The sequence below is a fragment of the Patella vulgata genome, chromosome 7 (assembly GCF_932274485.2).
Source record: "Patella vulgata chromosome 7, xgPatVulg1.2, whole genome shotgun sequence".
Taxonomy (NCBI): Eukaryota; Metazoa; Mollusca; class Gastropoda; family Patellidae; genus Patella; species Patella vulgata.
In genome coordinates this window covers 57,629,189-57,657,169 of record NC_065885.2, presented here as the reverse complement: position 1 = coordinate 57,657,169, position 27,981 = coordinate 57,629,189, and the positions used below count along the sequence as shown (strand labels likewise).

The following is a 27,981-nucleotide window of genomic DNA, read 5'->3' as shown; positions in this document are numbered from 1 at the left end:
TGTATTTATAATATTTATAAAGCTGTAGACCACAACCTAGAAATTACAGGATATAGATATATAAATATACAAACCACAACATGGGATATACAATACATATTTTATAATAAAAATATTGTGAAATTGTTTTCCATTGCGTATGAAGCCTGTATTGGTCCGGAACTGTACAACACAGTGGACGCTTCCGTTACATCACCCACACCCCCTCCCCACACACCCGGATCCATTCGCTTGATTGTTATTTCTGTTGTTCATTTCTTGCCCGCAGTTTTATCTAATAGGTTTGCGTGTAGCGTTGTCCTTAGGCGCGTGTCCATGGGTGCGTGTGTGGAGGGTGTCAAGGGGGTCAAGAGAGAGCCAAGAGAGAGCCAGAAGAGAGGGACATTGTCACATATATTATAGCTGTTTAACGGTGCGATTTACCATGTAGACAGAGGCTGACGTTGTTAGCTGTAATGTCCCATAACCATAGGTAGGTTTTTTTAGGTGTGAACTATAAACTATATTAATAATCTCTAATTGCATAACCCTAAAATCACCCCCCCCCCCAAAAAAAAAAAATTGTTGTCCATTTACAATTAAATACGCACACCTGTTCTATTACTAGGAAAACCATACATTAAATAGATTGCGCATGTGCACACGCTTGAGTAAATAAAATAATAAGCAATGACCTCCCAATTCCTTTGTCGGCCAATATTTGGTCCCGCAATATTCGACAATACCGTATGTCGGCCCAGAGCTAGTAATGTGTTTACTGTACTTTACAATCTTCCTGTGTCCGATCTGAAACGAAATGAAATGAAATGGAGTTTAATGTCCTACTGTTCTGCTCCAACTGGGCTTATGAAGACGGGCATACGCCATACAGTGTGCTATGGGGGAAATTTTGCCCAGACAGGGCGCTACGGCCTATTCTTCTATCGAATTCCAACTGCCAAGGGATCTTTTACGTGCACACCAATGTGTACACAGGTCCTCGGTTTTTCGTCCCATCCGAACGACTTAGCAGGACCTCGGTCCTGTACCACTGACAAGTAAGAAAAGAGGCATCACCAAATCAGCAATCTTTCAAAATGTGCAGTAACGGATCTAGAAGCTGTGAATATGGGGGGCAAGGACGGTTCCAAATCTAGGGCGCCATCCACAATCCCGCCTACAATGAATGTCAACAAAATATGGCTATGACCATCCGGTAGAATATAGATCGTATTGCCTATATAATTGTTCGCTAATCGTTATCTCGCTGAAAAGCAGTTTTATTAAAGTTGACATAAAGTTATTGATTTTGTTCAAGCTGATTAAAATACAGATCTATAGTTCGTTTCGTTTTTTTATACTTCCGATGGCCTACACTACATGAGTTCTGACTGCTTGTAGCGATAGGTCGCGTCAGAGGTCATACGGGCGACTTTTGACCCTATGGCGTCAGACATTTGATTAAACAACCAGCATTGATGTTACTAGTGGATTACCCACAGTTCCGTGCAAAACACGCCTAAAGCTCGCCGTAACAAGACCATTTCATTGGCTAATCTCTCACACCATTCAGAACACGTCAATGATAACAACTCCTCCAGATCCTAGTGTAGTAAAGACAAGTAAAATAAAATTTTGAACTATAAAAACGAAACGAAATGGATCTGTGATTTAATCAGATTGTGATTTTGTTATTGATTTTCGACAACCTTAGAGAAGTGACTATAGCACTAAGCAACCTGAAGGGGTGGGGTCAGGGGTATGTTTCAGCTTCTGAGGTCATTCCTAGGAGCAAATGCTTGTGAACGAGGGGATCAGAAATGGCAGTCAATGGGACAGAATCTTGAGATCTGCCTGCTAATTTCGCGCCTGAAAATGTGATCGAATTCTTTCATTTATCGCGCGTGTCGGGCGGTTGAATGGTCTAACAAACGCACTTTGTATCATAAGGTCTGTCAGTGACTCAAGGAAAGGAAAGTTAGGTGTAAGTTTACGTACAATGCCTGCTGATTAGTTATAGCGGGGTTGGGTGGCCGAATGCCCCCCCCCCCACTACTAAAGACTCCTGATCGAGTGAATGCAATACTAACCCTGACCACTCTTGGATCGTAACCTTCTGTGTATAGTCTGGTTACACAGAGGACAATCCTCAATCTGCAATGCGCACTTATCGCAGACACAAGTATGGTCACATGGCTTTAAGGTAATATCGGCTGCCTTGGAAAAACACCGGGTACATGGTAGTCTTATTTGGGTTCCCAAACCTTGAGTTTCTTGAGTAGACTGCCTAAAAATAGATAACATTTATATATGGTTTAAAGGGAGGGAGGGAAGAATTATGTAATATATTGATACTAAACGAATGCAAATAAAAAAGTAGATGATGAAAGAAGAATATATTGAAAAATTCAGTCAAATTACTTTATTCTGAACATAGTTATCATCGTTGTAATATTTCACTAGAAATGGTAGCGAAATGCGTCTTCACCTTCGCTGATCGTTTGATTGACAGACGTTAACTCCACCTACATATCTCGATTATCAAGTAAAGTTTTCAATGGCATACGGAAACGCTTTACAGCGGCCTCGCTAAGTACACTCTATCATTTAGCCTCGATCTAACTGATGTATTTTCATCAGGTTATTTGATTTAATCAATTAGTGAAATCCTATTTAAATCCGAGCTGTAGCCGAGCCATCCGTGGGTCTACAGAGTTGATTTTGGTCTACTTGTTTAAATAAAGATCTAATTTATAATTTCTATAACATCTGAAGCCTAAATTAAGACTTGCAATAATCAGATTTAGCTCTTGCATAATGCATAATCAACTCTTTATGCCATCGGATGCTCTTGATTTTCATCGGATTTAAAAACGATAGGCAGTTAATGATTTAATTAAAAAATGGATAACCGTGTCTTTGTTTACTATCGTAAAAATTGTAGTAATGATAATCGAGACTCCGATATTCTCCAAACATCCCTAACTTAGCCAGAATGAAGTAATTTGACTGAATTGTTTTTAAAAATAACCCCTTTTTATTATCTAATTCTTAACTATTAAAGCGGGAACGGCCAGCTCTTTATTTAATATTGCATAATGCAATAAATAGATCCACGGAGGCCGACCACATCTATGTTGGAAGAAAGTTTGTACCCATGTACAGTTTTTCCTGCAAGCTCTCACTAAATCCCCCCCCCCCCCCACACACACACAAATAATAATAAAAACACTTACAGAAACAATACGTAATGGACAAAAAGGTAATAAAAGAAAATCAAGTTAATAATTGTACCAAATAAATGTTATAACCAGCACAATTTTAATGTTGTAACTTTGAGCAGAGAATAAATCAGAAAGAAAGAAAGAGCAGGGCATAATTTTTAATCCGCTAGTGCTGCGCCCCATCAAAACTCAACACCCAAATCCCCTTTCGCCAACAATCTTCTACACTACTGAAACTTGGGTCTCAAACTTACCGTTTTTGGGCATACTTGCTAACAGCTGCCTTAACGGCAGGATCCCCGCAGACATCAATTGGTGTTAGTCCGATTACATTTCCTCGTTCCAGAGAAGCACCATTTTGCATAAGCAGGCCGGCAATCTTTATACGATTTTCTGTTTTAGATGATGAACCCAGGCCCAACAACGCTCCAAGCTGCAATATAAAAATTAAACATGCATTATGCAAGAGCTAAATCTGCCTATTGCAGGTCTTTTTATGCCTGAAATATTATCTAAACTATTAATTAGATATTAATTAACCCATCCAGGCATCGTTAGCCTGCGGTCTTTAGTGGATTATGAGTCTATTTACTGCATAACTTTCCTTCACGTTTTAACGATTAAATAGATAATCGAGACTATGCTGTTTATCGTACTGACTTTAGTAATGATGATCAAGGCTAGCCGGAAATTTAAACCGCTTAGTTCTCGGTTCATAGTGCATCAATTTGAATGAGATTTTCAGCAAATTACCTTTACATTATCTAGTTTTTAACTATTATAGTGAGAACTACCACTTGGAGCGCCCGAACCCGGCCTCATTAAATTAAAGATGCATTATGCAAGAGCTAAATCTGACTTTTGCTGGTCATTGTTAAATAAATTATTAATTAGATATGCTTTAACTTGACAAAACCATAGATTTTGAACGGATTTAAACACGATCGGCGGATAATGATAAAAGTAAAAATATGGATAATCGAGACTTTGTTTACTATCGTAACCACGGTAGCAATGACAATCGAGATTCCGCTATTCTCCAAACAGCCCTAACGTCACTCAAAATGATGTAATTTGACTGAAATTTTCAAGATATTCGCTTTTCATTATCTAGTTTTGAAGTATTATAGCAATAACTGTCAGGTCTTTATCTAAATCTTAAATACTGCATCTTTAAACAATCAATTTATTACAGACGGTTCGTTTACAAAAATGACAATGTATTTATATGGTACAGGGACAAGTTGGGTGAGGGAGCTGGTAAGAAGCATCGTAAAATCATTCGAATTGATGAAAAACCGAGGCCCCGTGTACACATTGACAAGGGCTTGACAAGGACAGATGAAAAACCAAGGTCCCATGTACATATTGGCATGCACGTAAAAGAACCCTTGACAGGTGGCACTTGAAATAAGAGTAGATCGTTGTGCCGCTGTCCGGGCAAAATTTCCCTCATAGCATACTGCGTATGCCCGTCTTCATTAGCCCAGATGGAATAAAAATGGAAAACGTAAAACAAGGTGTGTTTGTATTTTTACCAGTCCGTGTCCCCTATCAACACCCGGTCGACCTTGAAGAGCTAAATGAAGAGGAGTATTTCTAGCACGGTCAGGTATGTTCACATCTGCTCCTACAATAAACAAAAACCATATTGATAATCATGTATAAGATCTACAGTGCTGGATTTATATGAAGACGGGCCATAGGTTTTTCCACTCATACATCTTGACAAACGGCCTCCTAGATCTTGACGGAGGGCCTGACAAGGACAGCTGTCTAGTCCTTCGGATGATACGAAAAACCGAGGTCCCGTGTATACATTAGAATGCACGTAAAAGATCCCTTGGCAGTTGGAATTCGATATAAGAGTAGGCGATAGTGCCGCTGCCCGGGCAAAATTTCCCTCATAGCACACTGTATGGCGTATGCCCGTCTTCATTAGCCCAGTATAGGAGCAGAACAGTAGGACGTTAAACCCCATTTCATTTCATTTCATTTCCTAGATCTTGAGGCTCTAGTATTCAGTCTCCTAAGCATACAGATAAATCCGGCACTGTAAGCCCACCAGCAACACTGTTCGTCAGCAGAGTATAACTTTGTAAATACCGATCACAGAATCCTGCTGTTGATCACTGAACTAGACCTGGGCAAGAACGTAATTAGAGTATGGTAATACAAAAGATCCACCGGAACCGGGGGTGAGGGCAGGGCTTTAGCCCCACAATTATTTGCAAATATGTGTTCCCTAGTTTAAACATTTTCCTGAAGGCAAACTTCGGAACCTTTTTTTCAATCGTTATGCTCAAAATCCCGGGCCCGTCAATATGAATTTTGTTACGACAATAACTCTTGTTTTGAGAAAATGCCATCTTTGCCACCAAATCTAACTATTGCTGTGCTAAACGCTGTACAAGTAGGTATGCCCCGACGGACTGAGAAACGGACAGATTAACAATACACCATCGGAATTCAATATATAATTAAAGTATTGCTGTATTTGAGTTCTATTTTGATTAATATTTTCTTCCTTTGTATGCCTTGCTAATATTAACAACTAAAGTGTATAGCAACTGTGGCTCACTAACCAGGTGCGTTCCCGATTTTCCATCTTGGTTTCCTGTTCCAACACAGTGGCTTAGTGAGTAAGGCCTTGGAACCTAATTTGGAATTCTCATCTTAGATCCCGGTGTTGGCCGAGAAAGTTAATCAGTTCCCCCTTCTCAGCGGAGACTGGCATCATGCGCATCATATAGACCCGAGGTTCTGTGTACACATTGGTTTGCACGTAAAAGATGCCATGACAGTTTGAATTTGATATAAGAGCTGGCCGTTGCGCGGCTGTCGGGGCAAAAGTCCCATCATAGCACACTGTATGGCGTATGCCCCTCTTCATTAACCCAGTGTACCCGTAAAAGAATCCATAACAGTAGGTAATCGTTAAGGAGTGGCGGAGGCGCCGTTGCCCATATAAAATTGCCTTCATAACACATATTTCGTCTTCATCATCCAGATTTTAGGACGTTAAATCCATTTACAAACCTCTCTCTACCAATAATTCAACGGTTTCGAAATAACCCTCTAAGCAAGCTAGATGGAGTGGTGTGAGTAGTGATTCATCATCACGTTTACAGTTTACATCAGCTCTACCCTGGGAAAAGTCGGAAACAACATCAATTATCATATAGTTAGTTCTATCCCGGAAAAGGTCAACAATTATCATATGGATTTTGATAATGTATTCAATTTTCAATTTAAAATGGCGATCACATTAGGCTTTGGTAATGTCTTTAATTTTCAATTCAAAATGGCGATTAATTTGGACTTTAGTCAACCATTTTGTATGTTAACTGTTGTATATCATGGTAAAGAAATGGCTCATTTCCCGCGTCTGTTGGATAAAATTTGGTCTAAGACTTAGTTTGTCAAGATGGTGGCATTTCCGGTGTAGAGCACTAATAACAATCCGAAAATTTCGTAGCTTACAGATACCAGCAAAATGGTTTTAATAGTTAGCTGAAATTTCACGTTGGTTTTGAAAGGGAGAATGGTTAGACGGAAGGTGGTAAGTATTCATGGGCTATAAAACTCATCAATGAACTTATGATGTTATCTAGTTGTCAAGTCTATAGGGCAAACAGAATTGACCCTTACATCGGCCCTTATAGGACGTCATACTTTACGAGTTTTAATACAGAATTAGTCACCAATACTGGCATACTAGAATGGCGGTTTCAAATTTTAGAACTAAGAAAATCGAAACCAAAGTCACAATATAAAAGTCAACAATAACATGTCACGCTTATAATAAAGGGACAACATGGCTACAAACATAATTTCAGACAATGCTCTTGACACAAAATAATAATATTCCAAATGATTTCACGGCATTCTATTTCTTTAAGAGTATTTGAAATAATAATATTGTCCGAGTAACAACGAGGCCACGATATCATTCGACCTTTCAGTCCCTGTTTTAAGTTTGATACTAAAATGAGCTGTCTGTCATGTTGCCTCTTTAAGCGTTTAGAATTTTGAGCCATATGTTGGTGTTTATGAAATGTTTCTTTGGGGATATTGTACATATTACCTTTTGTATAAGTATTCTAGCACAGTTGACATGGTTATTTACGGTAGCGATGTGTAAAGCATTGAAGCCATCCCTTTTTTTAACCTCTACCAACTCTTTATTTTTATCAAGAATTTTCTCAACAGCTCTAAAATAAATTGTTTTAATGACATTTAATATTTATCTATTAACACAAATCCATGAAATACGAGCAATAATTTTTATCATGCAATGATACATCCACATTTTGCAATAGATGGACGGAAAAGGGGGAAATCCATAGGGCTCATCCCCCATTGCCCCATTGATTCGTATTGAATTAGAAAAAAATCTGTTAAAAACTGTATAGACTCTATCGCGTTAACAATTTCTTTCAACTTTGGAACGGATCGCCGAATATCGAGACAGATGTTTCCAGCGATTCAAGTCGCTACTGCCTGGCTTTCACGTGGGCTACGAATGCCAAGAATCGTTCCGAATCCAATAATTTTCCGATTCCTAGATATATCATAGGCGCTTCTTGAATCGTGGTTGTAATCGTGGAGTAATCGTTCTGATCCTATCAGGTCTGATCATATATTATGGTCAGTCGAAGCAATCGCGCTGACCATATCGAAACGTACCCGAACGTATCTACACGTATCAGATCGTGGACTCAATAAGGACAATCCTATCGTAACGCATCGCACAACAGTGGGAACCGAGCATAAGTTATTGTTGAAACAAAACACTTACTTACTTAGTTAGTTGTATTTTACGTCCGCTTCCACCGAGCATAAGTTATTGTTGAAACAAAACACTTACTTACTTAGTTAGTTGTATTTTACGTCCGCTTCCACCGAGGTGATATCACAGACAAACAAAACATTTCCTGGCCAGCCTTTATATGGGCAACGAATGCCACGAATCGTTGACGGTTCTTGAAGTTCGTGGGTGATTCTTGGACGAATAGTGCCAAATATCGTTAATTTTTCGTACCTTTATCGGCATCATTCGTGGAGAGCGCAGTCTATTCGTAACTGAATTCGGCATATTCGTTAGCAATTCGGCATATCCGTAACTTATTCGTAACTAAATCGTTTCAATTCGTATAGATGTTTTTTTCATTTCGTAGAACGCTACCTTGAAATCCGACATATCTTTCACCCGATTACCCACGAATTATCATAACTCTTTCGTAAACTATTCGTAACTGCTACGTAACTACTCCCGATTCCCTACGATCGTTTTGATTTTTTTGCCGAATCGCCACGAATTTTGATTAATTTTGATTCGTCACTATTTGGTGCGATTCGTAGCCCACGTTAAAGCAAGGCATAACTCTATATCTCTAACAATATATTTGAAATGTGGGCGTATAAAAAGCAATATCTAATGGCGTGCGATGCTTTATGATAGGATTGTCCCTAATGAGTTTTCGATCTGGTACGTGCAGATCAGTTCGGATACGTTTCGATTACTGCGACTGACCTCAATATATGATAATACCTAATAATATCCCCACGATTACTCTACGATTAAAACCACGATTTCAGTCGTAACGCAAGACGTGATTGTAGGAACCTAGCATAAGACCGTCTTAATTAGACCAGTCGGTGTAGAAAAATAGGACGTTAAACTCCATTTCATTTCCATATCTAAGGTATTAGACAGGCCATTTAAATTTGTTGTAAAATTGTTTTGCCTGCCTTCGACACGTGACGTCTCATCACGCGGCGTCAATCATTGGCTCAATGTCGCGTGCATTGTTTACATAAGACGTTACTAGTTCGGGCAGAATGGTGTTTTTTACTCATTTTAATACCCATTTACACTAAACAGGAAATAATCTTTACCTACAAATACGTCAAACGTCTTTATTTATTTTTCTAATGCATAAAAAAAAATGTTTTTAGAATTTAATTTGTCGAATGAAAAAGTTAATATTTGGGGCTCATTAAGTCGCATCGATGTCATCTTTATCAGTGATTGTAGCGGCCTAGTGAATATTCACTGCGGATCAGTGTGGAGCGTACTATGCAAACCTAGAACCGGCATTGACGTCATCGTAGCCATCTTGAATCTAAACGCAATGGTCGATAGAACAACCATGTCACGTTTCATGCCTTAGACACGTTTGTAAGCGCGTCGCCCCAAAAAGAACAAGAACGAGTTCCTGAAGCAAAAATCCAAAAAGTAAAAAACAGTAGTTATAGGTTACGTACAGCGGTCTGTCTTTGAAGGCAGCAAGATGGAGAGCGTTAAAACCTTTCTTGTTGACCAAACTTGGGTCAACATTCTGAGACTCGCACAAAGCTCTAATAGAGTCGTCACTTCCTGTGTGTACAGCACCATGTAGGGCCGTGTCCCCATCACTGTCCTGCAAAAAACAAATAACAAGTACAGTCAGTTAAAGTCTGAAAGTTATTTATGGGAAGTTGAATCCCCCGTAAACTACAAAAGTGTGAAAGTTAAAGGAGCTAAATCGCTAATATTTGGGACCTAGAAATTGACAAAAATGGGTCGCAACGCCTATAATAATGTAATATGAATGTTTATAAACTGATTTACATTCAATCGTTTCTGTTTTTACTGTAATTTCTAATACGCCAGAAGTCTCATGTGAATGGCAATCTTTAGTATTTATTGCGCATGCTCTCCAGATAAGAATATAGCGTCGCCATTTGACATGACTTGTGGAATATGTCTAGCCCTGTTCTCTGAGTCCCTTGTTCCAAATGGCGCTGAAACGAATCGTGTACCAATGGTAAAATGTTTATTTTGTCTTGACTATTGGATATAATAAGCCCATCTTTTCCCTGTAAGATCACAAGACCAATGTTGATTTGAATTGACAAATAATTCGTGTTTTCAATGTCGAAGATTTTTGATGATATTGAGTTAAGAGACTTAGCTACTTTAAAGGAATTCCGCTCAGTTCAGTATGTCGTTCTATCAACGACAGGGGAGAGATCGAGAAAGGGGGAGAGGGAGAGCGAGAGAGGGAGAGAGAGATATTTATGTCCACTCGACACAAACTAGATCATTTTGGGACCAACATATTATTCAATTTCATTTTAACAGTTCGCTAGTGCGTAAGGGTTTTTAGCAGTGGGAGGAAAAGGGGGGGGGGGCAGGAGAAAACCCACGAGGTTGGACATACAATCCTACTAATTGTCACGTACAAGCGAGGAATCGAAACCACGTCACTAAATGACAGACATTGTGATCTAAAACACGCGTTACACCATTCGGTCACCAGCCCCACCCCCACGTTGCATAAATAAAAGAGGGTGAATCCACAGTCGTGTACCTGAATGTTCGCATTCGCACCTTTCTGTAATATAAGCGTCACAATATCACCATAATCTTCCACTGCCGCACAAAACAGAGCCGGTTTTTTGTCTTTAGGAATGACTTTAACATTGATTCCTCGGGAGATTAATAATCTTGCTATACTTCTCTCTTTTCTGAAAGTAAAATGAAGGCCTATACTATTGGATAACCAAAGACGTGCATGGACGGTGGGGACGCATCCAATCAAACAGTGAAATTAAAATAAGGTTTATTACATTTTGAACTTTGGGTTGACCGATTGATCTTAAATTTGCATATAATCTATCCTGGTCATTGATTCACTTTTCTGGAGAGACAAATACATACCCTGCGATGGCAGCTACCAATGCTGTGTTACCATTTTCATCTGTTTTATTGATATCAGCCCCCTGTTTTAAAAGTTCTTCAACAATCGCTGTGCCACCTTGATGACTTGCAAGCACCAGCGGTGTTATTCCTTTGAAGTCTGCGTTTACCTGAATCCAAAGTTTCACTTAAAATACTATATTTCTTCTTTGATTAAGGCGGTTAGTGTTCGAGTCATCTAACAATAGCCCTTTAGACCATGAGGTCTTTCATAGAGACCCCACGCCTGTACGTGACAAGGAGTAGCATCGCCTGTCAAACGTCGCGGGTTAGATAAAAACTAGATAATGTAAAGGGAATATATTGAAAATTTCAATCAAATTGCTCCACTCTGAACCGAGATATTAGCGATTAATTTTTCGGCCTAGCCTCGGGCATCATTACTTATGCCGGTACGATAAAAAAAACAGTCTCGATTATCCATGAGCGTTGAGCAACAGATCGGATTCAAATCCAGTGACAATCCGACACATAAGATGGCATCGAGAGTTGGTTAAGGTCTTTTCATTTTAATAAATGTCTAATTAATAGTTTATATAAAATTTCAGGCCTAATAAAGACCCAAAATAGGCCGAATTAACTCTCGCATAATGTATGTTTAAAATAGAACTGTTCGTGAGTTCTTTGTCTTATATTTTTATTACCTTTGAAAATGCATTATGTAAGATTTAGATAAAGAGCTGGCCGTTCTGGATATAATAGTTCAAAAGTAGATAAGGCAAAATGAACATATTGAAAATATCATTCAAATTACTTTATTCTGAGCGAAGTTATCACTGATTGGAGTTTTGACAAGATGTGGCATAGATGTTTATTATCGTAGCTATCATTTTTAAATTAAATCATTAAATAGTGATAGTGTTTCAGTCTGTTTAATCTCCGACGTCCGATACTCTAGAAAGTTGACTATAGGCTTGGCATGTGAATAAATGTCTAATCAATAATAGTTTATATAACATTTGAAGCCAAAATAAAGACCTGTATTGAACGAATTTAGCTCTTATATAATGTATCTTTAATTTGTTTATATCACTCACCAATTGAGGTTGACGTCGTATCAAGGAAATCGCTTCGCTTGCGTTATTTTCTGATATGACCTTATAAAGTGCCAATATTCCCAGCGTAGTACCAGAGCCACCAATGATTGGCTGACCTAACAAACCGCCCATTAATTTCAATAGAGCATTGTTCAAATCTGATAAATAACAAAAAGTACAAAAATAGAGCACAGCAGTCAATTTCATGGGTTTTTTTCACATTGTTCCCTTTGGTTATTCAGTTACACTTTGTGTACTATAATTGGGGATTTATGTATAGATAAATTATAAGTTATGTGAATATGAGAACAGTCTGACCTAAAAGTTCTCTTTCAGCATATGTGTTTATTTGAAACGATATTTTGAGAATAACCGGACATGATCTCTGTGACTCAATTAGAATCAAGGCTGCATTAGAATCATAAACTATGACAAAGTCCATATTTGGTTGATTCTTGACATCATTAAGCGTAATTAACCAAACCAATAATTAATAATTCGATCATCGCAGAAATGGCAGAATTTAAAAAAAAAGAAAGTTAGGCTTAGAAAATCAGCTGCCATTTAGATTCCAAGAAGAGCATGTTGTAGTGTTTTCCAGAAGTCTAGCCACGCCATGGAAGACATGTTGTATGTAGACTATTACTTATAACTACGGTATGTGTCCTGCTCCATATAAAACGGGGGGGTTGGATGGCCGAATGGTTAGCATGTGCGCGCTGTATCATGAGTCCTGTCATTAAGTCAACTAGTGTGGTTTCGATTCCCCGGTTGTACGTGACAAGGAGTAGGGTCGCCTGTCCAATCTCGTGGGTTTTCTCCAGGTCCTCCGGTTTCCTCCCACTGCTAATGACCCCTACGAGCAAGCGAATTATTGAAATAAAATTGAACCATGTGTTAGTCCCGAAATGACATAGTCTCTCTCTCTCTCTCTCTCTCTCTCTCTCTCTCTCTCATATAAAACATATACATCTCTCATATAAAAACGTATACAAGAAACTCATGTTGTTCCTAATATATATTCTGATTGGGGTAGCTGGATTTAAAGAAATAAGGTAAGTCCACGAGTAGAGGGTTACAACAGTATCCACGCCAGTCAAACCCAGAGATCAAGGCCGATACAAAGATGTTTAGCTGAAAATGTGCCACACTTCGGATGTGGTAAGCTTTTGACGGTTTTGCTTTCCATATTCGACTAACGAGTAGTGCCACATTGGTTAAAGGCTCGATCTGGGCCGTATGCAGGATTTTAAAAGTGGGGGTGCGGCAGAGTGGTGGGGCGCCATAGCCTCCACGTATGTGATATAAGAAAGTTTGGATCAGAGCAAACGAACCTATTGGCGTGTGGGCGCCCTTAAAACCGATCGACTGATCAGTGCATTAAGAGCATCACTGTGTGATCATACAATCAAGTGTATTATTTTATAATTGAAAGATTGTCAAATAATTTTGGGTTTGTTTTTTTTGGATGGGGTGGGGGCGCAATTTCTTGGGGCGCCTTATTTTTCTGGGGGTGCAATGTACCCCCTGCACCCCCGCTAGATAGGGCCCTGTGCTCGATACGGCATTTATTGCTATACGAATCCCTTGCAAACTACAGTATTTTAAAAGTTTACTCTCTAATAGGAATGTCAGTTCAGAAATGATTCAATTCCTTTCATTTTTAACAAGATGCCACTTGTTCTATATGCTGTATTGTGTGGACGTTAAACCCTATTTATCTGTTCATCTTTTTTCAATGGGTCACAAACTCACATTCCTATGTTATTAATTCAACCATTTTACGATAAGTATGCGAATTAAAATAAGTCAGTCAGTACCTGACATATCAACAGTATCACTGTCATCACTTTCTTCTTCTTCTTCATCGATCATTTCACCTGGTGCTGGTATACAACAAGCCGGGTTATACACCCACACTCTTCTACCAAACTTTACAACAGCATCACCATCAGAATCTATCTTAGTTACTTGTCCAACTTTACCTAGGTACTGCGGAAATACGAGTAAAATCGACATGAACCAAGAGACAAAGTCAAATGAAAGGAAATGGGGTTTAACGTCCTACTGTTCTGCACCGACTGGGCTAATGACGACGGATATACGCCATACAGTGTGCTATGAGGGCAATTTTGCGCGATCTACTCTTATTTCGAATTCCAACTGTCAAAGTTTCTCGTGGTTTTGTGTCCCATCCGAACGACTATACCCTGTTCCTTGTCAGACTTACAAGTGGGAACCGGGCCGGAAAATCCAGATGAACACGAGACCTTTAGGTTAGCGAGAGAACGTCTTACTCACTGAGCCACGGTGGCTCCAATCAGAGTCAAACTGAGAATATAAAAGGTGACCCTTTCCATGAATCAGGCAATTGGTTCTTTTAAGGTTGTATTTCATATATTATGGTCAAGACGTAATGATCACTTGGAAAAGGATCAATATTTTAAGTTGAATGTTTCAGACAAGATAATTCGACTATTCCTGTATATCTCATTTTTAGTAAAAATAGAATTACCTGTTTCATCTTGCTGTTGTAACCTCCGTGATTTTCTAGTAATATTCTCACTTTCTCTTCATCAGACAAAATGCGAACAATATCCCCAACTTTAAGTTCATAAACCTACACAATAGGAAGAGAAATCCAATATCACCAACATTAAAGTTCATAAACCTACACAATAGGAAGAGAAATCCAACATTAGGTTGGAAATTTGGGACAAAACCCAATAATAAGACTGTTCATGAAAATCTGGGACAAAAACACACAAATAACCCTTTTTTTTTTATCAAAATCTGTTGTACCCCGTACTCCCCCCCCCCCCCACACCAAAAAATAACACACAATCTGTGATTTCTTTTTGAAATATATTTGAATAATAACTTACTTTTTTCAGCAATCCTGGGAAGAATCGAAACTTAAAATCACCGAATTCGACCAATGCATCGCCTTGAACAAATCCTGTAACTTCCCCGGTCTTTCCAGCACACTGCAAAAATACGAATAAATGGTTGATATGCAAGCTATTTAAATGAATCATTATACATGTATATTGTATTTCTATAGCTTTCAATCTGATTAAAACGCAGATCCTATTTCGTTTCGTGTTTTATAGTTCAATATTTGGTTTTACTTGTCTTTACTACACTAGAATCTGGAAGAAGTGTTATATCGCCTGCGTTCTGTATGATGTGGGAGATTAGCCAATGGAACGGTCTGTTACGGCAAGTTTTTGGAACTGTGGGTAATCCACTAGAAACATCAACGCTGATTGGTTACTCAGATGTCTGATGTCATAGGGTCAAAGGCCGCTCGAATCACCTCTGACGCGACCTCCCAATACAACAGATTAGATCTTCATGTAGTGTAGGCCATCAAACGTATAAAAAAACGAAACGAAATATAGATCTGTATTTTAATCAGATCGTATTGCTTCAAAAAAAAGTAGACGGAAACGTCGGGGTCCATGGGTTTGAGTTGTCGATTGTTTTAAAGCATCTTTTAATTAAAAATTTACGGGACTAACATATGGTTCAATTGTATTTCAATAATTCGCTGGTGGACCCGTCGAAAACTCACCAACGTGGACAGGCGACCCTATACCTTGTCAAGTACAAGCAAGGAATCGAAACCACGCCACTTCATTCAATGACAGACCTTATGATCTAACTCACACGCGTTAACCTTTTGCCCCCCCCCCCCACCACCGGCAATAATTAATCAAAAGGCATTGTATGTAAACTTACACCTAACATTCCTTTAGAAAAACTACCATGCTGTTTCTGGAGTTCTTCAATTTTTTCCGAAGAGACCATTATACACACCCGATCACCTTCTTTTAAAACCTCTGTGTTGGTAACTAAATCACGTTCTTGATCTTTTGGAGAAGCGTTTTCTTTTGGTTTCTCTATAAGGAAAAGATTCGAAGTTCTTGTAGTCGTTCGGGTAGGACGAAAAACCGAGGTCCCGAATACACTTGACTTAAAATACATACCACATGATTCTTGGACAAATTGAGAATACTTATCTGAGACAGGAAGGGTAATAGCTACGAGAACGTAGTTAAAAACGTTGAGATATATTTTAGCTACGACTGGATGTCCTTAGTTTCACCTGACAAACTTAATTTTATTATTAATGCATGTAAGATATTAAAAATAAGTTAATTTTATACTATTAAAACTTATTAAACATACACACATTACACAGCCCAATCTAGTGAAACATCTTTCGTTTATCTGCAAATATTGTCAATAAAGTGAATAATCATCAGGCGTTGTTTTTACCAAAATTAATACGGACATAATTACAGTGCATTTGTACTTTGATTGGTTGTTGTATACGACAGCAATTTTTGCAGGAGGGGGTTTGCCAGGTTCCTGTTAAGGAAATCTGTCATCATCGTCTCTAAATTACATAGGCATACATACAAATTGAGCTTTTTAAAGAGAGAACTCATTTTTGTAATGATGTAGGATCACATTCTGATTTAATTTCATTGATGAAAGGCATTCATTTTATTTTATGTAGCTGAGCAGGGTGGGGTTTGGACCCCCAACGCCCCCCCCCCCTCTGGATCCGCCCCTGCCGCCTTCATGACGTAAAGATGCCAAATTTAAAATGCCGAATAAAGCCAGCTATTATCGCTTTGACTGAAAAGGCGATGGTTTATACGCGTGTAAGGTGGGATTATATGCTTTATTGTAGTTGGATGTGACAGAAATGTTATAAATCACAATAATCAGTCGTAGTTTTGAAGAAAAAAAATGTTAGGTATACATTATGCAAGAGCTAAATCTGTCTATTGCAGGTCTTTCTTTAGGCCTGAAATGTTATCTAAATTATTAATTAGACATTAATTAACTTATCCAGACCATAATCAACTCTCGATGTCATGGCTAGCCTGCGATGTTTATTGGATTAGGTTCCGATTTGCTGTTCGGCTTCCATTCATAATTTAATCATGAAGTGGATAATCGAGACTATGTTTTTTATCCTACCGACTTTAGTAATGATGATCGAGATTAGGCGGAAAATTCAATCGCTAAAATCTCGGTTCAAAGTGGATCAATTTGACTGACATTTTCAGCATATTCCCTTTACATTATCTAGTTTTAACTATTATAGTGGGAACTGCCAGCTCTTTATCTAATCTCCCATAATGTATCTTTAAAATCCCGATCTGATCTGCATCGGGATTAACAGGTGGATCTATATAGTACCATCTATTATCTCGAAACACGGGGGGTTAGGGGATGAGGTTTCTTATCTAGGAGGGTAATAACACATACCTCTCATGGTTCTTGTATGAATTGGTAATACTTACCACAGACAGGCTTTGTAATCCAGGTGATTCTTGTAGGGTAATGATATATACATATTCGTTTACAAATTGGGAATCAGTCACCACCAAGTCTGCCATCAGGCATCAGTGTGAACTGGCAAGGGAAGACAACTGCTTGAGAGAATGATTGGGAATACTTACCGCAGACAGGCAGGTGATCCCGGTAATAAAATACACCACGCGATTCTTGTACAAATTGTAAATCTATTTTCCCACCTTCTGCACCAAGTCGATAGACATTAACATCACCTGATGACCATTTGACACGGATACTGTTTCTGACAGAATTCCACTTGTCACTGTTCTCTATAGCTAGCACTTTACCAGTCTTACCATCACCACCTGTTGAACAGAAACAAAGTACAGTAGAATACGCTTATAACGTTCTCGAAGGACTGCACTAATTTTGACGTTACATGGACACATCACACCAAAATATTCCTCCAGTTGGTGACGTTATATCTTGACACAGGACACGCACAAATTCCTACAATTGGTTACCCACAAATGTAATCCCTTATATTTATAGTCCCGTTTGCATGGCGAATTTCTGTTGCCCTTTTGCTGTAAAATCAATGACAATTTGGAGTTACTTCCCATGAATTTAAAATTATTTCATAAAATAGATTTTGCGATATTTTTTGCCAACAGTTCTAGAAATAAATTTTATTTTGTTGGGAATGCAATCTAAATCTAAAATTGGGGTTAGGATTTAGATAATAAAAATCTAAAAATCCAGGGTTAGGATTATAATGACGTAATTGCCCACAAAAAGGTTAATTGCGGATTTAACTAATTGGCAAATTGCAGGTTTCGCAAGGCAAAATAGTACCTAAAGAGTGCACGAGAAAAATAAGAATACCAATGTGTACCAAACATCACCGAAGAACCGAAAGAAAAGTTGTCGCGGATTGATAAATAATCATATTTATGTATACATTTACATGAAAAGCAGAAATCGATAAGTTGTCTCTGAACACAATACATTACCCCCTGTGAGTATAGCCTACTGGGAGGAGGGCCTCGCAAGGACACGCGTCTAGTTGTTCGGATGAGACAAAATAACGGGGATCCGTGTATACCGTCGCCAACACGTTAAATATCTCACGGCGCGTAGCCCGTTGTTCGGGCAAAATTCCTCGCTCAGCACACTGTATGTCGTAAGCCTATATCCACCTTATTAATTCTCCCGGTTGATGCTAAAAAGTAAGAGCCAATTTCATTTTATTCCAATAAATTTATATCGTATATTACCGTCGTGATCTCTCCATTTCCAATCACAACCTCTCTTTACAATGGCACCAGGAAAGATACCCATAGATTGGTGTTTAACACTGGTCGCCCGTTTCGGCACTAGTGTACTAAAAAGATAAAATGGTCGATCTATAATTAGTAAACGATCTGGCTTAACAATCGGATGGAATTGGAATTTGGGTAACAATGAAGTTTGTGTCCTTATCTCGAAAAGGCCGTGGTCTGCTGTTCTGTAGTTCACGAGGTTATCTTCTACCGGGAATATGGAGCCACGGTATCCCCATCAGAAAGCCGCTGGCTCACTAACCAGATGGGCCGATGTTGCATCGAGATGTTGTCCGAGAAGTACGACGTGTTTTTTTTAGTGTGGTTTTGTGCCGGAGGACGGGGAGCCTGGAAAGAAAGCGTATCTAGTCCTTCGGATGGAACGAAAATCCGATGTCTAGTGTACACGTGGACGCGTACGTGAAAGACCCCTTGACAGTAGGCAGAAGTACCTCTATCCGGACAAAATGTCCCTCATAGCACACTGTATGGCGTCTGACGGTACCCATTAACCCCTTGGGTGCAGAACAGTAGGACGATAAACCCCATTTCATTTATCAAAACATATAAGCACATCCATACCCTGGATCGCCTGGCGTAACATATCTTTTAAACTCGTGTTGTATATCGTGTTTATCTGTGACGTAACACACCGGGCAAAGATGACAGTCTTTACAGACATTACAAGTCCATCTCATTCCAAATATTCCTCTTTCAGAACACACAGTACATATAAACTGAGTATGTCGAACGCCTTTAAAAAAGTGAAAGAATAATAAGAGGGCCGAGGGCCTTTAATAGCCCATCGTTAAAGGTCTACACGTAAAATCTTTTGATCAATGCAATTTTTCTCAATATATTGACCCATTATATACAAAAAGTAACTCCTGTCTTTGCTTCCGCTGCAGAAAAGTAATACGTTTCTTAAGGCTACACGAAATTAGTGGAAGTATTAGCCGTCTTCATTAGCCAAGTCGTATTAAAACAGCAGGGCGTTAAACCCCATTTCATTTCGTATTAGCCCAGGTATGCCCAAACCCCGACAAGAAATTAGCCCAAAGATACTCGAAACGCAACAAAATCGTTGATACTAATCCTTTAGAGATATTATTTAGAGATTATATGGGACAACAATCATTTGTTTATTATACAAATGGTGGCTTTTTCTCAATATGGATATTTGGCATCTTTAGCTAAAGGCGTCTCTTCTCAAAAGAAAAGACACACAGAAAGTTCAAACATTTCGGAAATTGACGAAGGAATTAAAATTCTCACCGGTTGTACCGTTGTCCAAGACTCTCAGGTCATATTTTCCACCCTTGCCAATTCTACAGCTGTTACGTTTACCATTATCCCAGACAACTTCTGCCGTTTCTAACCCACCAACACTAACAATCGTACCAACATGTCCTTCTCCCCCATCAACATCACCACCAGACCAATGAGGCCCTCTTACAACGCGTTGTCCAACTAGTGTCATCTAAATAAATAAAATCAAAGATGTGTGGGTGTGTGTGTGGGTGTGGGAGTGTGTGTGTGTGTGTGTACGTTTGCATGTGTGTGTGTTCGCCCACGGCAATGCTGCGATCCACCCCTACATATGTGGTATCACCAGGCCTATGTTATGCCAGGGGCGACACTTTTTTGGGGCGTGGGGGTGGGGGGGGGGCAAATTATCTAAGTGCATACCAGAAATTTCGATGAAATGGAGAGTTAAAGGGAAAATAAACATAAAGGTTGATTTAATAAATAGTTATTTAGATAAAGTATTAAACGTATAAAAAGTTGTATTTTAAAATTCCTTTAATCATAAAATGTAAACTGAGCACAGGTAAACTGGACAAAGCAGTTACAGTATGCAGGGATGGGGGCGTCACTGAAACTTTTTTCCCAGGAGGGCCCTGGTTTCTCTCACCAACTATGAACGTCATAAGAACTTCGACGTGTGTAGATGGTTTCTCCCACCAACCATGGGCAGTGTGAAGTTAGCTCGATTTTCGTTTTTCGATATTGGCGAATAACGAAACACGAGCTACTCGTTATTCGATATTGGCGAATAACGAAAAACAACTAGCTCGTTTTTCGATATTGGCGAATGTCGAAAAACGAGCCACTCGTTTTTCGATATTCAAACTTGAATCTCAAAAAAGTAGATTTAATGGATGTACATCGACAGAATGTCTCCAAAACACATTTGATTAAATCAGTTTTGTAAAACGAACTAAATATATCGTAATAGAGGATGCCTGAGCAGTGTATTCACATAAAAACTGCTCTTTCTCCTTGTTTTTTGATATTGGCGAATCTCGAAAAACGAGCTACTCGTTTTTCGATATTCAGGCTTGAATGTCAAAAATATAAATTTTAATCATGTATATCTACAGAATGTCTCCAAACACATTTGATTATATAAGTATTCTAAAACGAACTAAAAATATCATAAATTATGATGCCTGAGCAGTGGATTCACAAAAAACTGCTCTTTCTCCTTGTTTTTTTTATATTGGCGAATCTCGAAAAACGAGCTACTCGTTTTTCGATATTCAAACTTGAATCAGTTTTGTAAAACGAACTAAAGATATCATTAATGAGGATGCCTGAGCAGTGGATTCACATAAAAATTACTCTTTCTACTTGCTTTTTGATATTGGCGAATGTCGAAAAACGTGTAGCTTGTCTTTCGATATTCGGGCTTGAATCTCAAAAAGCACATTTGATGGATGTATATCTACAGAATGTCTCCAAAACACATTTGATTAAATACGTTTTCTAAAACGAACTAAAGATATCATTAATGAGGATGTCTGAGCAGTGGATTCATATAAATATTACTTTTTCTCCTTGTTTTTTGATATTGGCGAATCTCGAAAAACGAGGAGGCCTGAGCAGTAGATTCACATAAAACTGATATTTCTCCTTGTTTTTTGATATTGGCGAATCTACTCGTTTTTCGATATTCAGGCTTGAATGTCAAAAATACAAATTTTAATCATGTATATGTACAGAATGTCTCCAAAGCACATTTGATTATATAAGTATTCTAAAACGAACTAAAAATATCATAAATTAGGATGCCTGAGCAGTGGATTCGCCAATATCAAAAAACAAGGACAAAGAGCAGTTTTTATGTGAATACACTGCTCAGGCAACCTCTATTACCATATATTTAGTTCGTTTTACAAAACTGATTTAATCAAATGTGTTTTGGAGACATTCTGTCGATGTACATCCATTAAATCTACTTTTTTGAGATTCAAGTTTGAATATCGAAAAAGGAGTAGCTCGTTTTTCGAGATTCGCCAATATCAAAATAACAAGGAGAAATATCAGTTTTATGTGAATCCACTGCTCAGGCATCCTAATTTATGATATCTTTAGTTCGTTTTACAAAACGTATTTAATCAAATGTGTTTTGGAGAAATTCTGTAGATATACAACCATCAAATCTGCTTTTTTGAGATTCAAGTTTGAATATCGAAAAACGAGTAGCTAATTTTTTGAGATTCGCCAATATCAAAAAACAAGGAGAAATATCAGTTTTATGTGAATCCACTGCTCAGGCATCCTCATTTATGATATCTTTAGTTCGTTTTAGAATACTTATATAATCAAATGTGTTTTGGAGACATTCTGTAGATATACATGATTAAAATTTGTATTTTTGACATTCAAGCCTGAATATCGAAAAACGATTAGCTCGTTTTTCGTGATTCGCCAATATCAAAAAACAAGGACAAAGAGCAGTTTTTATGTGAATACACTGCTCAGGCATCTTCTATTACGATATATTTAGTTCGTTTTACAAAACTGATTTAATCAAATGTGTTTTGGAGACATTCTGTCGATGTACATCCATTAAATCTACTTTTTTGAGATTCAAGTTTGAATATCGAAAAAGGAGTAGCTCGTTTTTCGAGATTCGCCAATATCAAACAACAAGGAGAAAAAGTAATATTTATGTGCATCCACTGCTCATGCATCCTCATTAATGATATCTTTAGTTCATTTTAGAAAACGTATTTAATCAAATGTGTTTTGGAGACATTCTGTAGATATACATCCATCAAATGTGCTTTTTGAGATTCAAGCCTGAATATCGAAAAACAAGCTACACGTTTTTCGACATTCGCCAATATCAAAAAACAAGTAGAAAGAGTAATTTTTATGTGAATCCACTGCTCAGGCATCCTCATTAATGATATCTTTAGTTCGTTTTACAAAACTGATTTAATCAAATATGCTTTGGAGACATTCTGTACATATACATGATTAAAATTTGTATTTTTGACATTCAAGCCTGAATATCGAAAAACGAGTAGCTCGTTTTTCGAGATTCGCCAATATCAAAAAACAAGGAGAAATATCAGTTTTATGTGAATCCACTGCTCAGGCATCCTCATTTATGATATTTTTAGTTCGTTTTAAAAAACGTATTTAATCAAGTCTGTTTTGGAGAAATTCTGTAGATATACAACCATCAAATCTGCTTTTTTGAGATTCAAGTTTGAATATCGAAAAACGAGTAGCTCGTTTTTCGAGATTCGCCAATATCAAAAAACAAGGAGAAAGAGCAGTTTTATGTGAATACACTGCTCAGGCAACCTCTATTACGATATATTTAGTTCGTTTTACAAAACTGATTTAATCAAATGTGTTTTGGAGACATTCTGTCGATGTACATCCATTAAATCTACTTTTTTGAGATTCAATTTTGAATATCGAAAAACGAGTAGCTCGTTTTTCGAGATTCGCCAATATAAAAAAAAAAAACAAGGAGAAAGAGCAGTTTTATTTGAATCCACTGCTCAGGCATCCTAATTTATGATATTTTTAGTTCGTTTTAGAATACTTATATAATCAAATGTGCTTGGAGACATTCTGTAGATATACAACCATCAAATCTGCTTTTTTGAGATTCAAGTTTGAATATCGAAAAACGAGTAGCTCGTTTTTCGAGATTCGCCAATATCAAAAAACAAGGAGAAATATCAGTTTTATGTGAATCCACTGCTCAGGCATCCTCATTTATGATATTTTTAGTTCGTTTTAGAAAACGTATTTAACCAAATGTGTTTTGGAGAAATTCTGTAGATATACAACCATCAAATCTGCTTTTTTGAGATTCAAGTTTGAATATCGAAAAACGAGTAGCTCGTTTTTCGAGATTCGCCAATATCAAAAAACAAGGAGAAAGAGCAGTTTGTATGTGAATCCACTGCTCAGGCATCCTGATTAATGATATCTTTAGTTCGGTTTAGAAAACGTATTTAATCAAATGTGTTTTGGAGACATTCTGTAGATATACATCCATCAGATGTGCTTTTTTGAGATTCAAGCGTGAATATCGAAAAACAAGCTACACGTTTTTCGACATTCGCCAATATCAGAAAACAAGTAGAAAGAGTAATTTTTATGTGAATCCACTGCTCAGGCATCCTCATTAATGATATCTTCAGTTCGTTTTACAAAACTGATTTAATCAAATGTGCTTTAGAGACATTCTATCGATGTACATCCATTAAATCTACTTTTTTGAGATTCAAGTTTGAATATCGAAAAACGAGTAGCTCGTTTTTCGAGATTCGCCAATATAAAAAAAAACAAGGAGAAAGAGCAGTTTTATGTGAATCCACTGCTCAGGCATCCTAATTTATGATATTTTTAGTTCGTTTTAGAATACTTATATAATCAAATGTGCTTTGGAGACATTCTGTACATATACAAGATTAAAATTTGTATTTTTGACATTCAAGCCTGAATATCGAAAAACGAGTAGTTTGTTTTTCGAGATTCGCCAATATCAAAAAACAAGGAGAAAAAGTAATATTTATGTGAATCCACTGCTCAGGCATCCTCATTAATGATATCTTTAGTTCGTTTTAGAAAACGTATTTAATCAAATGTGTTTTGGAGACATTCTGTAGATATACATCCATCAAATGTGCTTTTTGAGATTCAAGCCTGAATATCGAAAAACAAGCTACACGTTTTTCGACATTCGCCAATATCAAAAAACAAGTAGAAAGAGTAATTTTTATGTGAATCCACTGCTCAGGCATCCTCATTAATGATATCTTTAGTTCGTTTTACAAAACTGATTTAATCAAATGTGCTTTGGAGACATTCTGTACATATACATGATTAAAATTTGTATTTTTGACATTCAAGCCTGAATATCGAAAAACGAGTAGCTCGTTTTTCGAGATTCGCCAATATCAAAAAACAAGGAGAAATATCAGTTTTATGTGAATCCACTGCTCAGGCTTCCTCATTTATGATATTTTCAGTTCGTTTTAAAAAACGTATTTAATCAGGTGTGTTTTGGAGAAATTCTGTAGATATACAACCATCAAATCTGCTTTTTTGAGATTCAAGTTTGAATATCGAAAAACGAGTAGCTCGTTTTTCGAGATTCGCCAATATCAAAAAACAAGGAGAAAGAGCAGTTTTATGTGAATACACTGCTCAGGCAACCTCTATTACGATATATTTAGTTCGTTTTACAAAACTGATTTAATCAAATGTGTTTTGGAGACATTCTGTCGATGTACATCCATTAAATCTACTTTTTTGAGATTCAAGTTTGAATATCGAAAAACAAGCTACACGTTTTTCGACATTCGCCAATATCAAAAAAACAAGTAGAAAGAGTAATTTTTATGTGAATCCACTGCTCAGGCATCCTCATTAATGATATCTTTAGTTCTTTTTACAAAACTGATTTAATCAAATGTGTTTGGGAGACATTCTGTAGATATACAACCATCAAATCTGCTTTTTTGAGATTCAAGTTTGAATATCGAAAAACGAGTAGCTCGTTTTTCGAGATTCGCCAATATCAAAAAACAAGGAGAAATATCAGTTTTATGTGAATCCACTGCTCAGGCATCCTCATTTATGATATTTTTAGTTCGTTTTAGAAAACGTATTTAACCAAATGTGTTTTGGAGAAATTCTGTAGATATACAACCATCAAATATACTTTTTTGAGATTCAAGTTTGAATATCGAAAAACAAGCTACACATTCGCCAATATCAAAAAACGAGCTAGTTGTTTTTCGTTATTCGCCAATATCGAAAAACGAGTAGCTTGTTTTTCGTTATTCACCAATATCGAAAAACGAAAAACGAAAATCGAGCTAACTTCACACTGCCCCAACCATGAACGTTATAAGAGCTTGAATGCACATGTACCTAGCAATGGTTTCTCTCAAGGGGGTCACGGTGGCTAAGTGGGTAAGGCGCTGGCTCGCTAGCGTGGAGGTCGAGTGTTCGATCCCTGCATTGGCCGAGAAAATTCACCCAGATTTTCCGACTGATACAGGACAGAGGGCCTGACAAGAACAGCTGTCTAGTCGTTCGGAGCGTACGAAAAACCGAGGTCCCGTGTACACATTGGCGTGCACGTAAAAGATCTCTTGACAGTTGGAATTCGATATAAGAGTAGGCCGTAGTGCCACTGCCCGGGCAAAATTTCCCTCATAGCACACTGTATAGCGAGTGCCCGTCTTTATTATCCCGGTTCGGAGCAAAACAGTAGGACGTTACACCCCATTTCATTTCATGTCATTTCGGAGAGAGAGAGAGAAATGGGGTTTAACGTCCACTCGACACAAACTAGGTCATTTCGGGACTAACATATGGTTTTAATTTTATTTCAATAATTCGCTTGCGCGTAGGGGTCTTAAGCAGTGGGAGGAAACCGAAGGACCCGGAGAAAACCCACGAGGTTGGAAATGTCATTTCGGTTTCTCTCACCAACCATTAACGTTATAAGAGCTTGAATGTACCTATCATGGTTTATCTCACCAACCATGAACGTTGTAAAAGCTTGAATGATAAATCTACCATGGTTTCTCAAATAATAAGAAGATAATAGTCGGTATGGACTGTACAGTTTTAGCTATCTTATGAACCAACAGCTTAATGTCAGATCGCTGACACGGATATGCATATACATACATATAGTCAAATGTTATATTTATTTATAACTTGTTGACATAATCCGAGTGGTAGCACATTACGTCGTTACTAGTTTCGGTTTCGAATCCAATGAAACCACCCAGTGGCCCTTAGAATAAATATGCTTAAAAATTGTTTTAATAATTTTTTCTTGAGCCAAACTATATTTAAATCTACCTGCGATTGCAGATGGAATACTATATGGATAATGCACAAAGTTTTATTTTATAAGAAATGATGGAAATAACCAACTCAAAACGTAAAATAAAATACTTCCTTATGAAAATATTAAACATATATTATGTCAAAATCTTACTGTTCTCTATTTTACCTTGTCGTTTTGAGAATTCTTTCTTCGAACCCATTTAGATTCGAGAGAAAAGGCGAGATGTTAACATAGACTTAATATTTAAAAAAAAACACAAATGTAGCGGTGTCGTTGGTAGCAGACAGTAGCTAGGGGGCACGACGACGTTCTCCACCAACCCAAAAAATAATTATTTAATTCGGAAAATATTTTAAAATATGCCAACTCCCAGTGAACCTCAAAATGTAGTTCTATAAATTAAGAACATTTAATCATAAAAGTAATTTGGACTCACCTGAATTTTACACAATTAATACCGCGATGTTATTAACTTTAGCTTATCAATATGGCCTACAACAAGATAGTTATTGTGCATGCGCTAAGGATATTTTCCCAGGAATACCCATTCATTGTGTATGCGCTAAAAAAGATTTTCTCTGGTAACACCCATTCATTCAAGCTGCGTTTACCTCGAAGTTAGTTACACCTGTACCATCTGTCTGTACATTATTATACCAGCTTAGGCGCTATACCTCGTTCTCCAGAATAATTCATTTTAACAAACACTATACATGTATATGTTTTTAGAAAGTTTTCGCGTTTGTGCTCGATGTGATTCGAACCCCTGACCTACCGCAGTACGCGATCAAACCAACGGAGCAATAGGCGTATCGCATTATCTTAAATATGTTTTAAATATGTAAAAACAGATGAAGTAAACTGTTTATCCAAATTAAAGGGGCATTATGTAAGATTAGATAAAGGGCTGACAGTTCTCGCTATAATATTTAAATGGATACTGAGAAAGGAATATGCTGAAAATTTCAGTTAAATTGTTTCACTCTGAACCGAAATATTAGAGATTCAATTTTAGGCTAGCCTCGATCGTCATTACTAACGCTGGTACGATAATAAACAAATTCGCAAATATCCACTTTTACGTTAAATTATTTATCACAAAATGAATTCAAGTCCACTAAATATCGAAGGCTAACGATGGCATCGAGAGTTGATTATGGTCTGGAAATGTTAATTAATGTCCAATTTCAAATTAATTTTAATTTCTCTTTGATTGGACCCCCCC

The 27,981-nt window shown here is 37.6% G+C and overlaps 1 protein-coding gene across 3 annotated transcripts; it reads right to left on the bottom strand.

Annotated features, from left to right (window-relative positions):
* Nucleotides 1-27,498, bottom strand: LOC126827518 (E3 ubiquitin-protein ligase MIB2). 3 transcript variants are annotated; one of them, XM_056102148.1, is made up of 19 exons: nucleotides 27,368-27,498; nucleotides 19,904-20,108; nucleotides 19,211-19,382; nucleotides 18,584-18,690; nucleotides 17,471-17,671; nucleotides 15,732-15,892; nucleotides 14,873-14,974; nucleotides 14,503-14,607; nucleotides 13,808-13,979; nucleotides 11,988-12,145; nucleotides 10,912-11,060; nucleotides 10,562-10,718; nucleotides 9,474-9,628; nucleotides 7,291-7,417; nucleotides 6,243-6,351; nucleotides 4,742-4,833; nucleotides 3,458-3,636; nucleotides 2,070-2,266; nucleotides 1-786 (listed from the first exon to the last, which is right to left on the bottom strand). In XM_056102148.1, exons 2-19 carry the CDS (start codon nucleotides 20,106-20,108, stop codon nucleotides 755-757), a joined length of 2,580 nt encoding a protein of 859 aa, XP_055958123.1. In that variant the 5' UTR covers nucleotides 27,368-27,498; the 3' UTR covers nucleotides 1-754. The 3 variants fall into 3 exon arrangements, with proteins under 3 accessions (XP_055958123.1, XP_055958122.1, XP_055958124.1); XM_056102147.1 differs by lacking the exon at nucleotides 27,368-27,498 and adding an exon at nucleotides 27,193-27,344; XM_056102149.1 differs by lacking the exons at nucleotides 19,211-19,382; nucleotides 27,368-27,498 and having other exon boundaries at nucleotides 19,904-20,040.
* Between the last annotated feature and the right edge of the window lie 483 nt (nucleotides 27,499-27,981).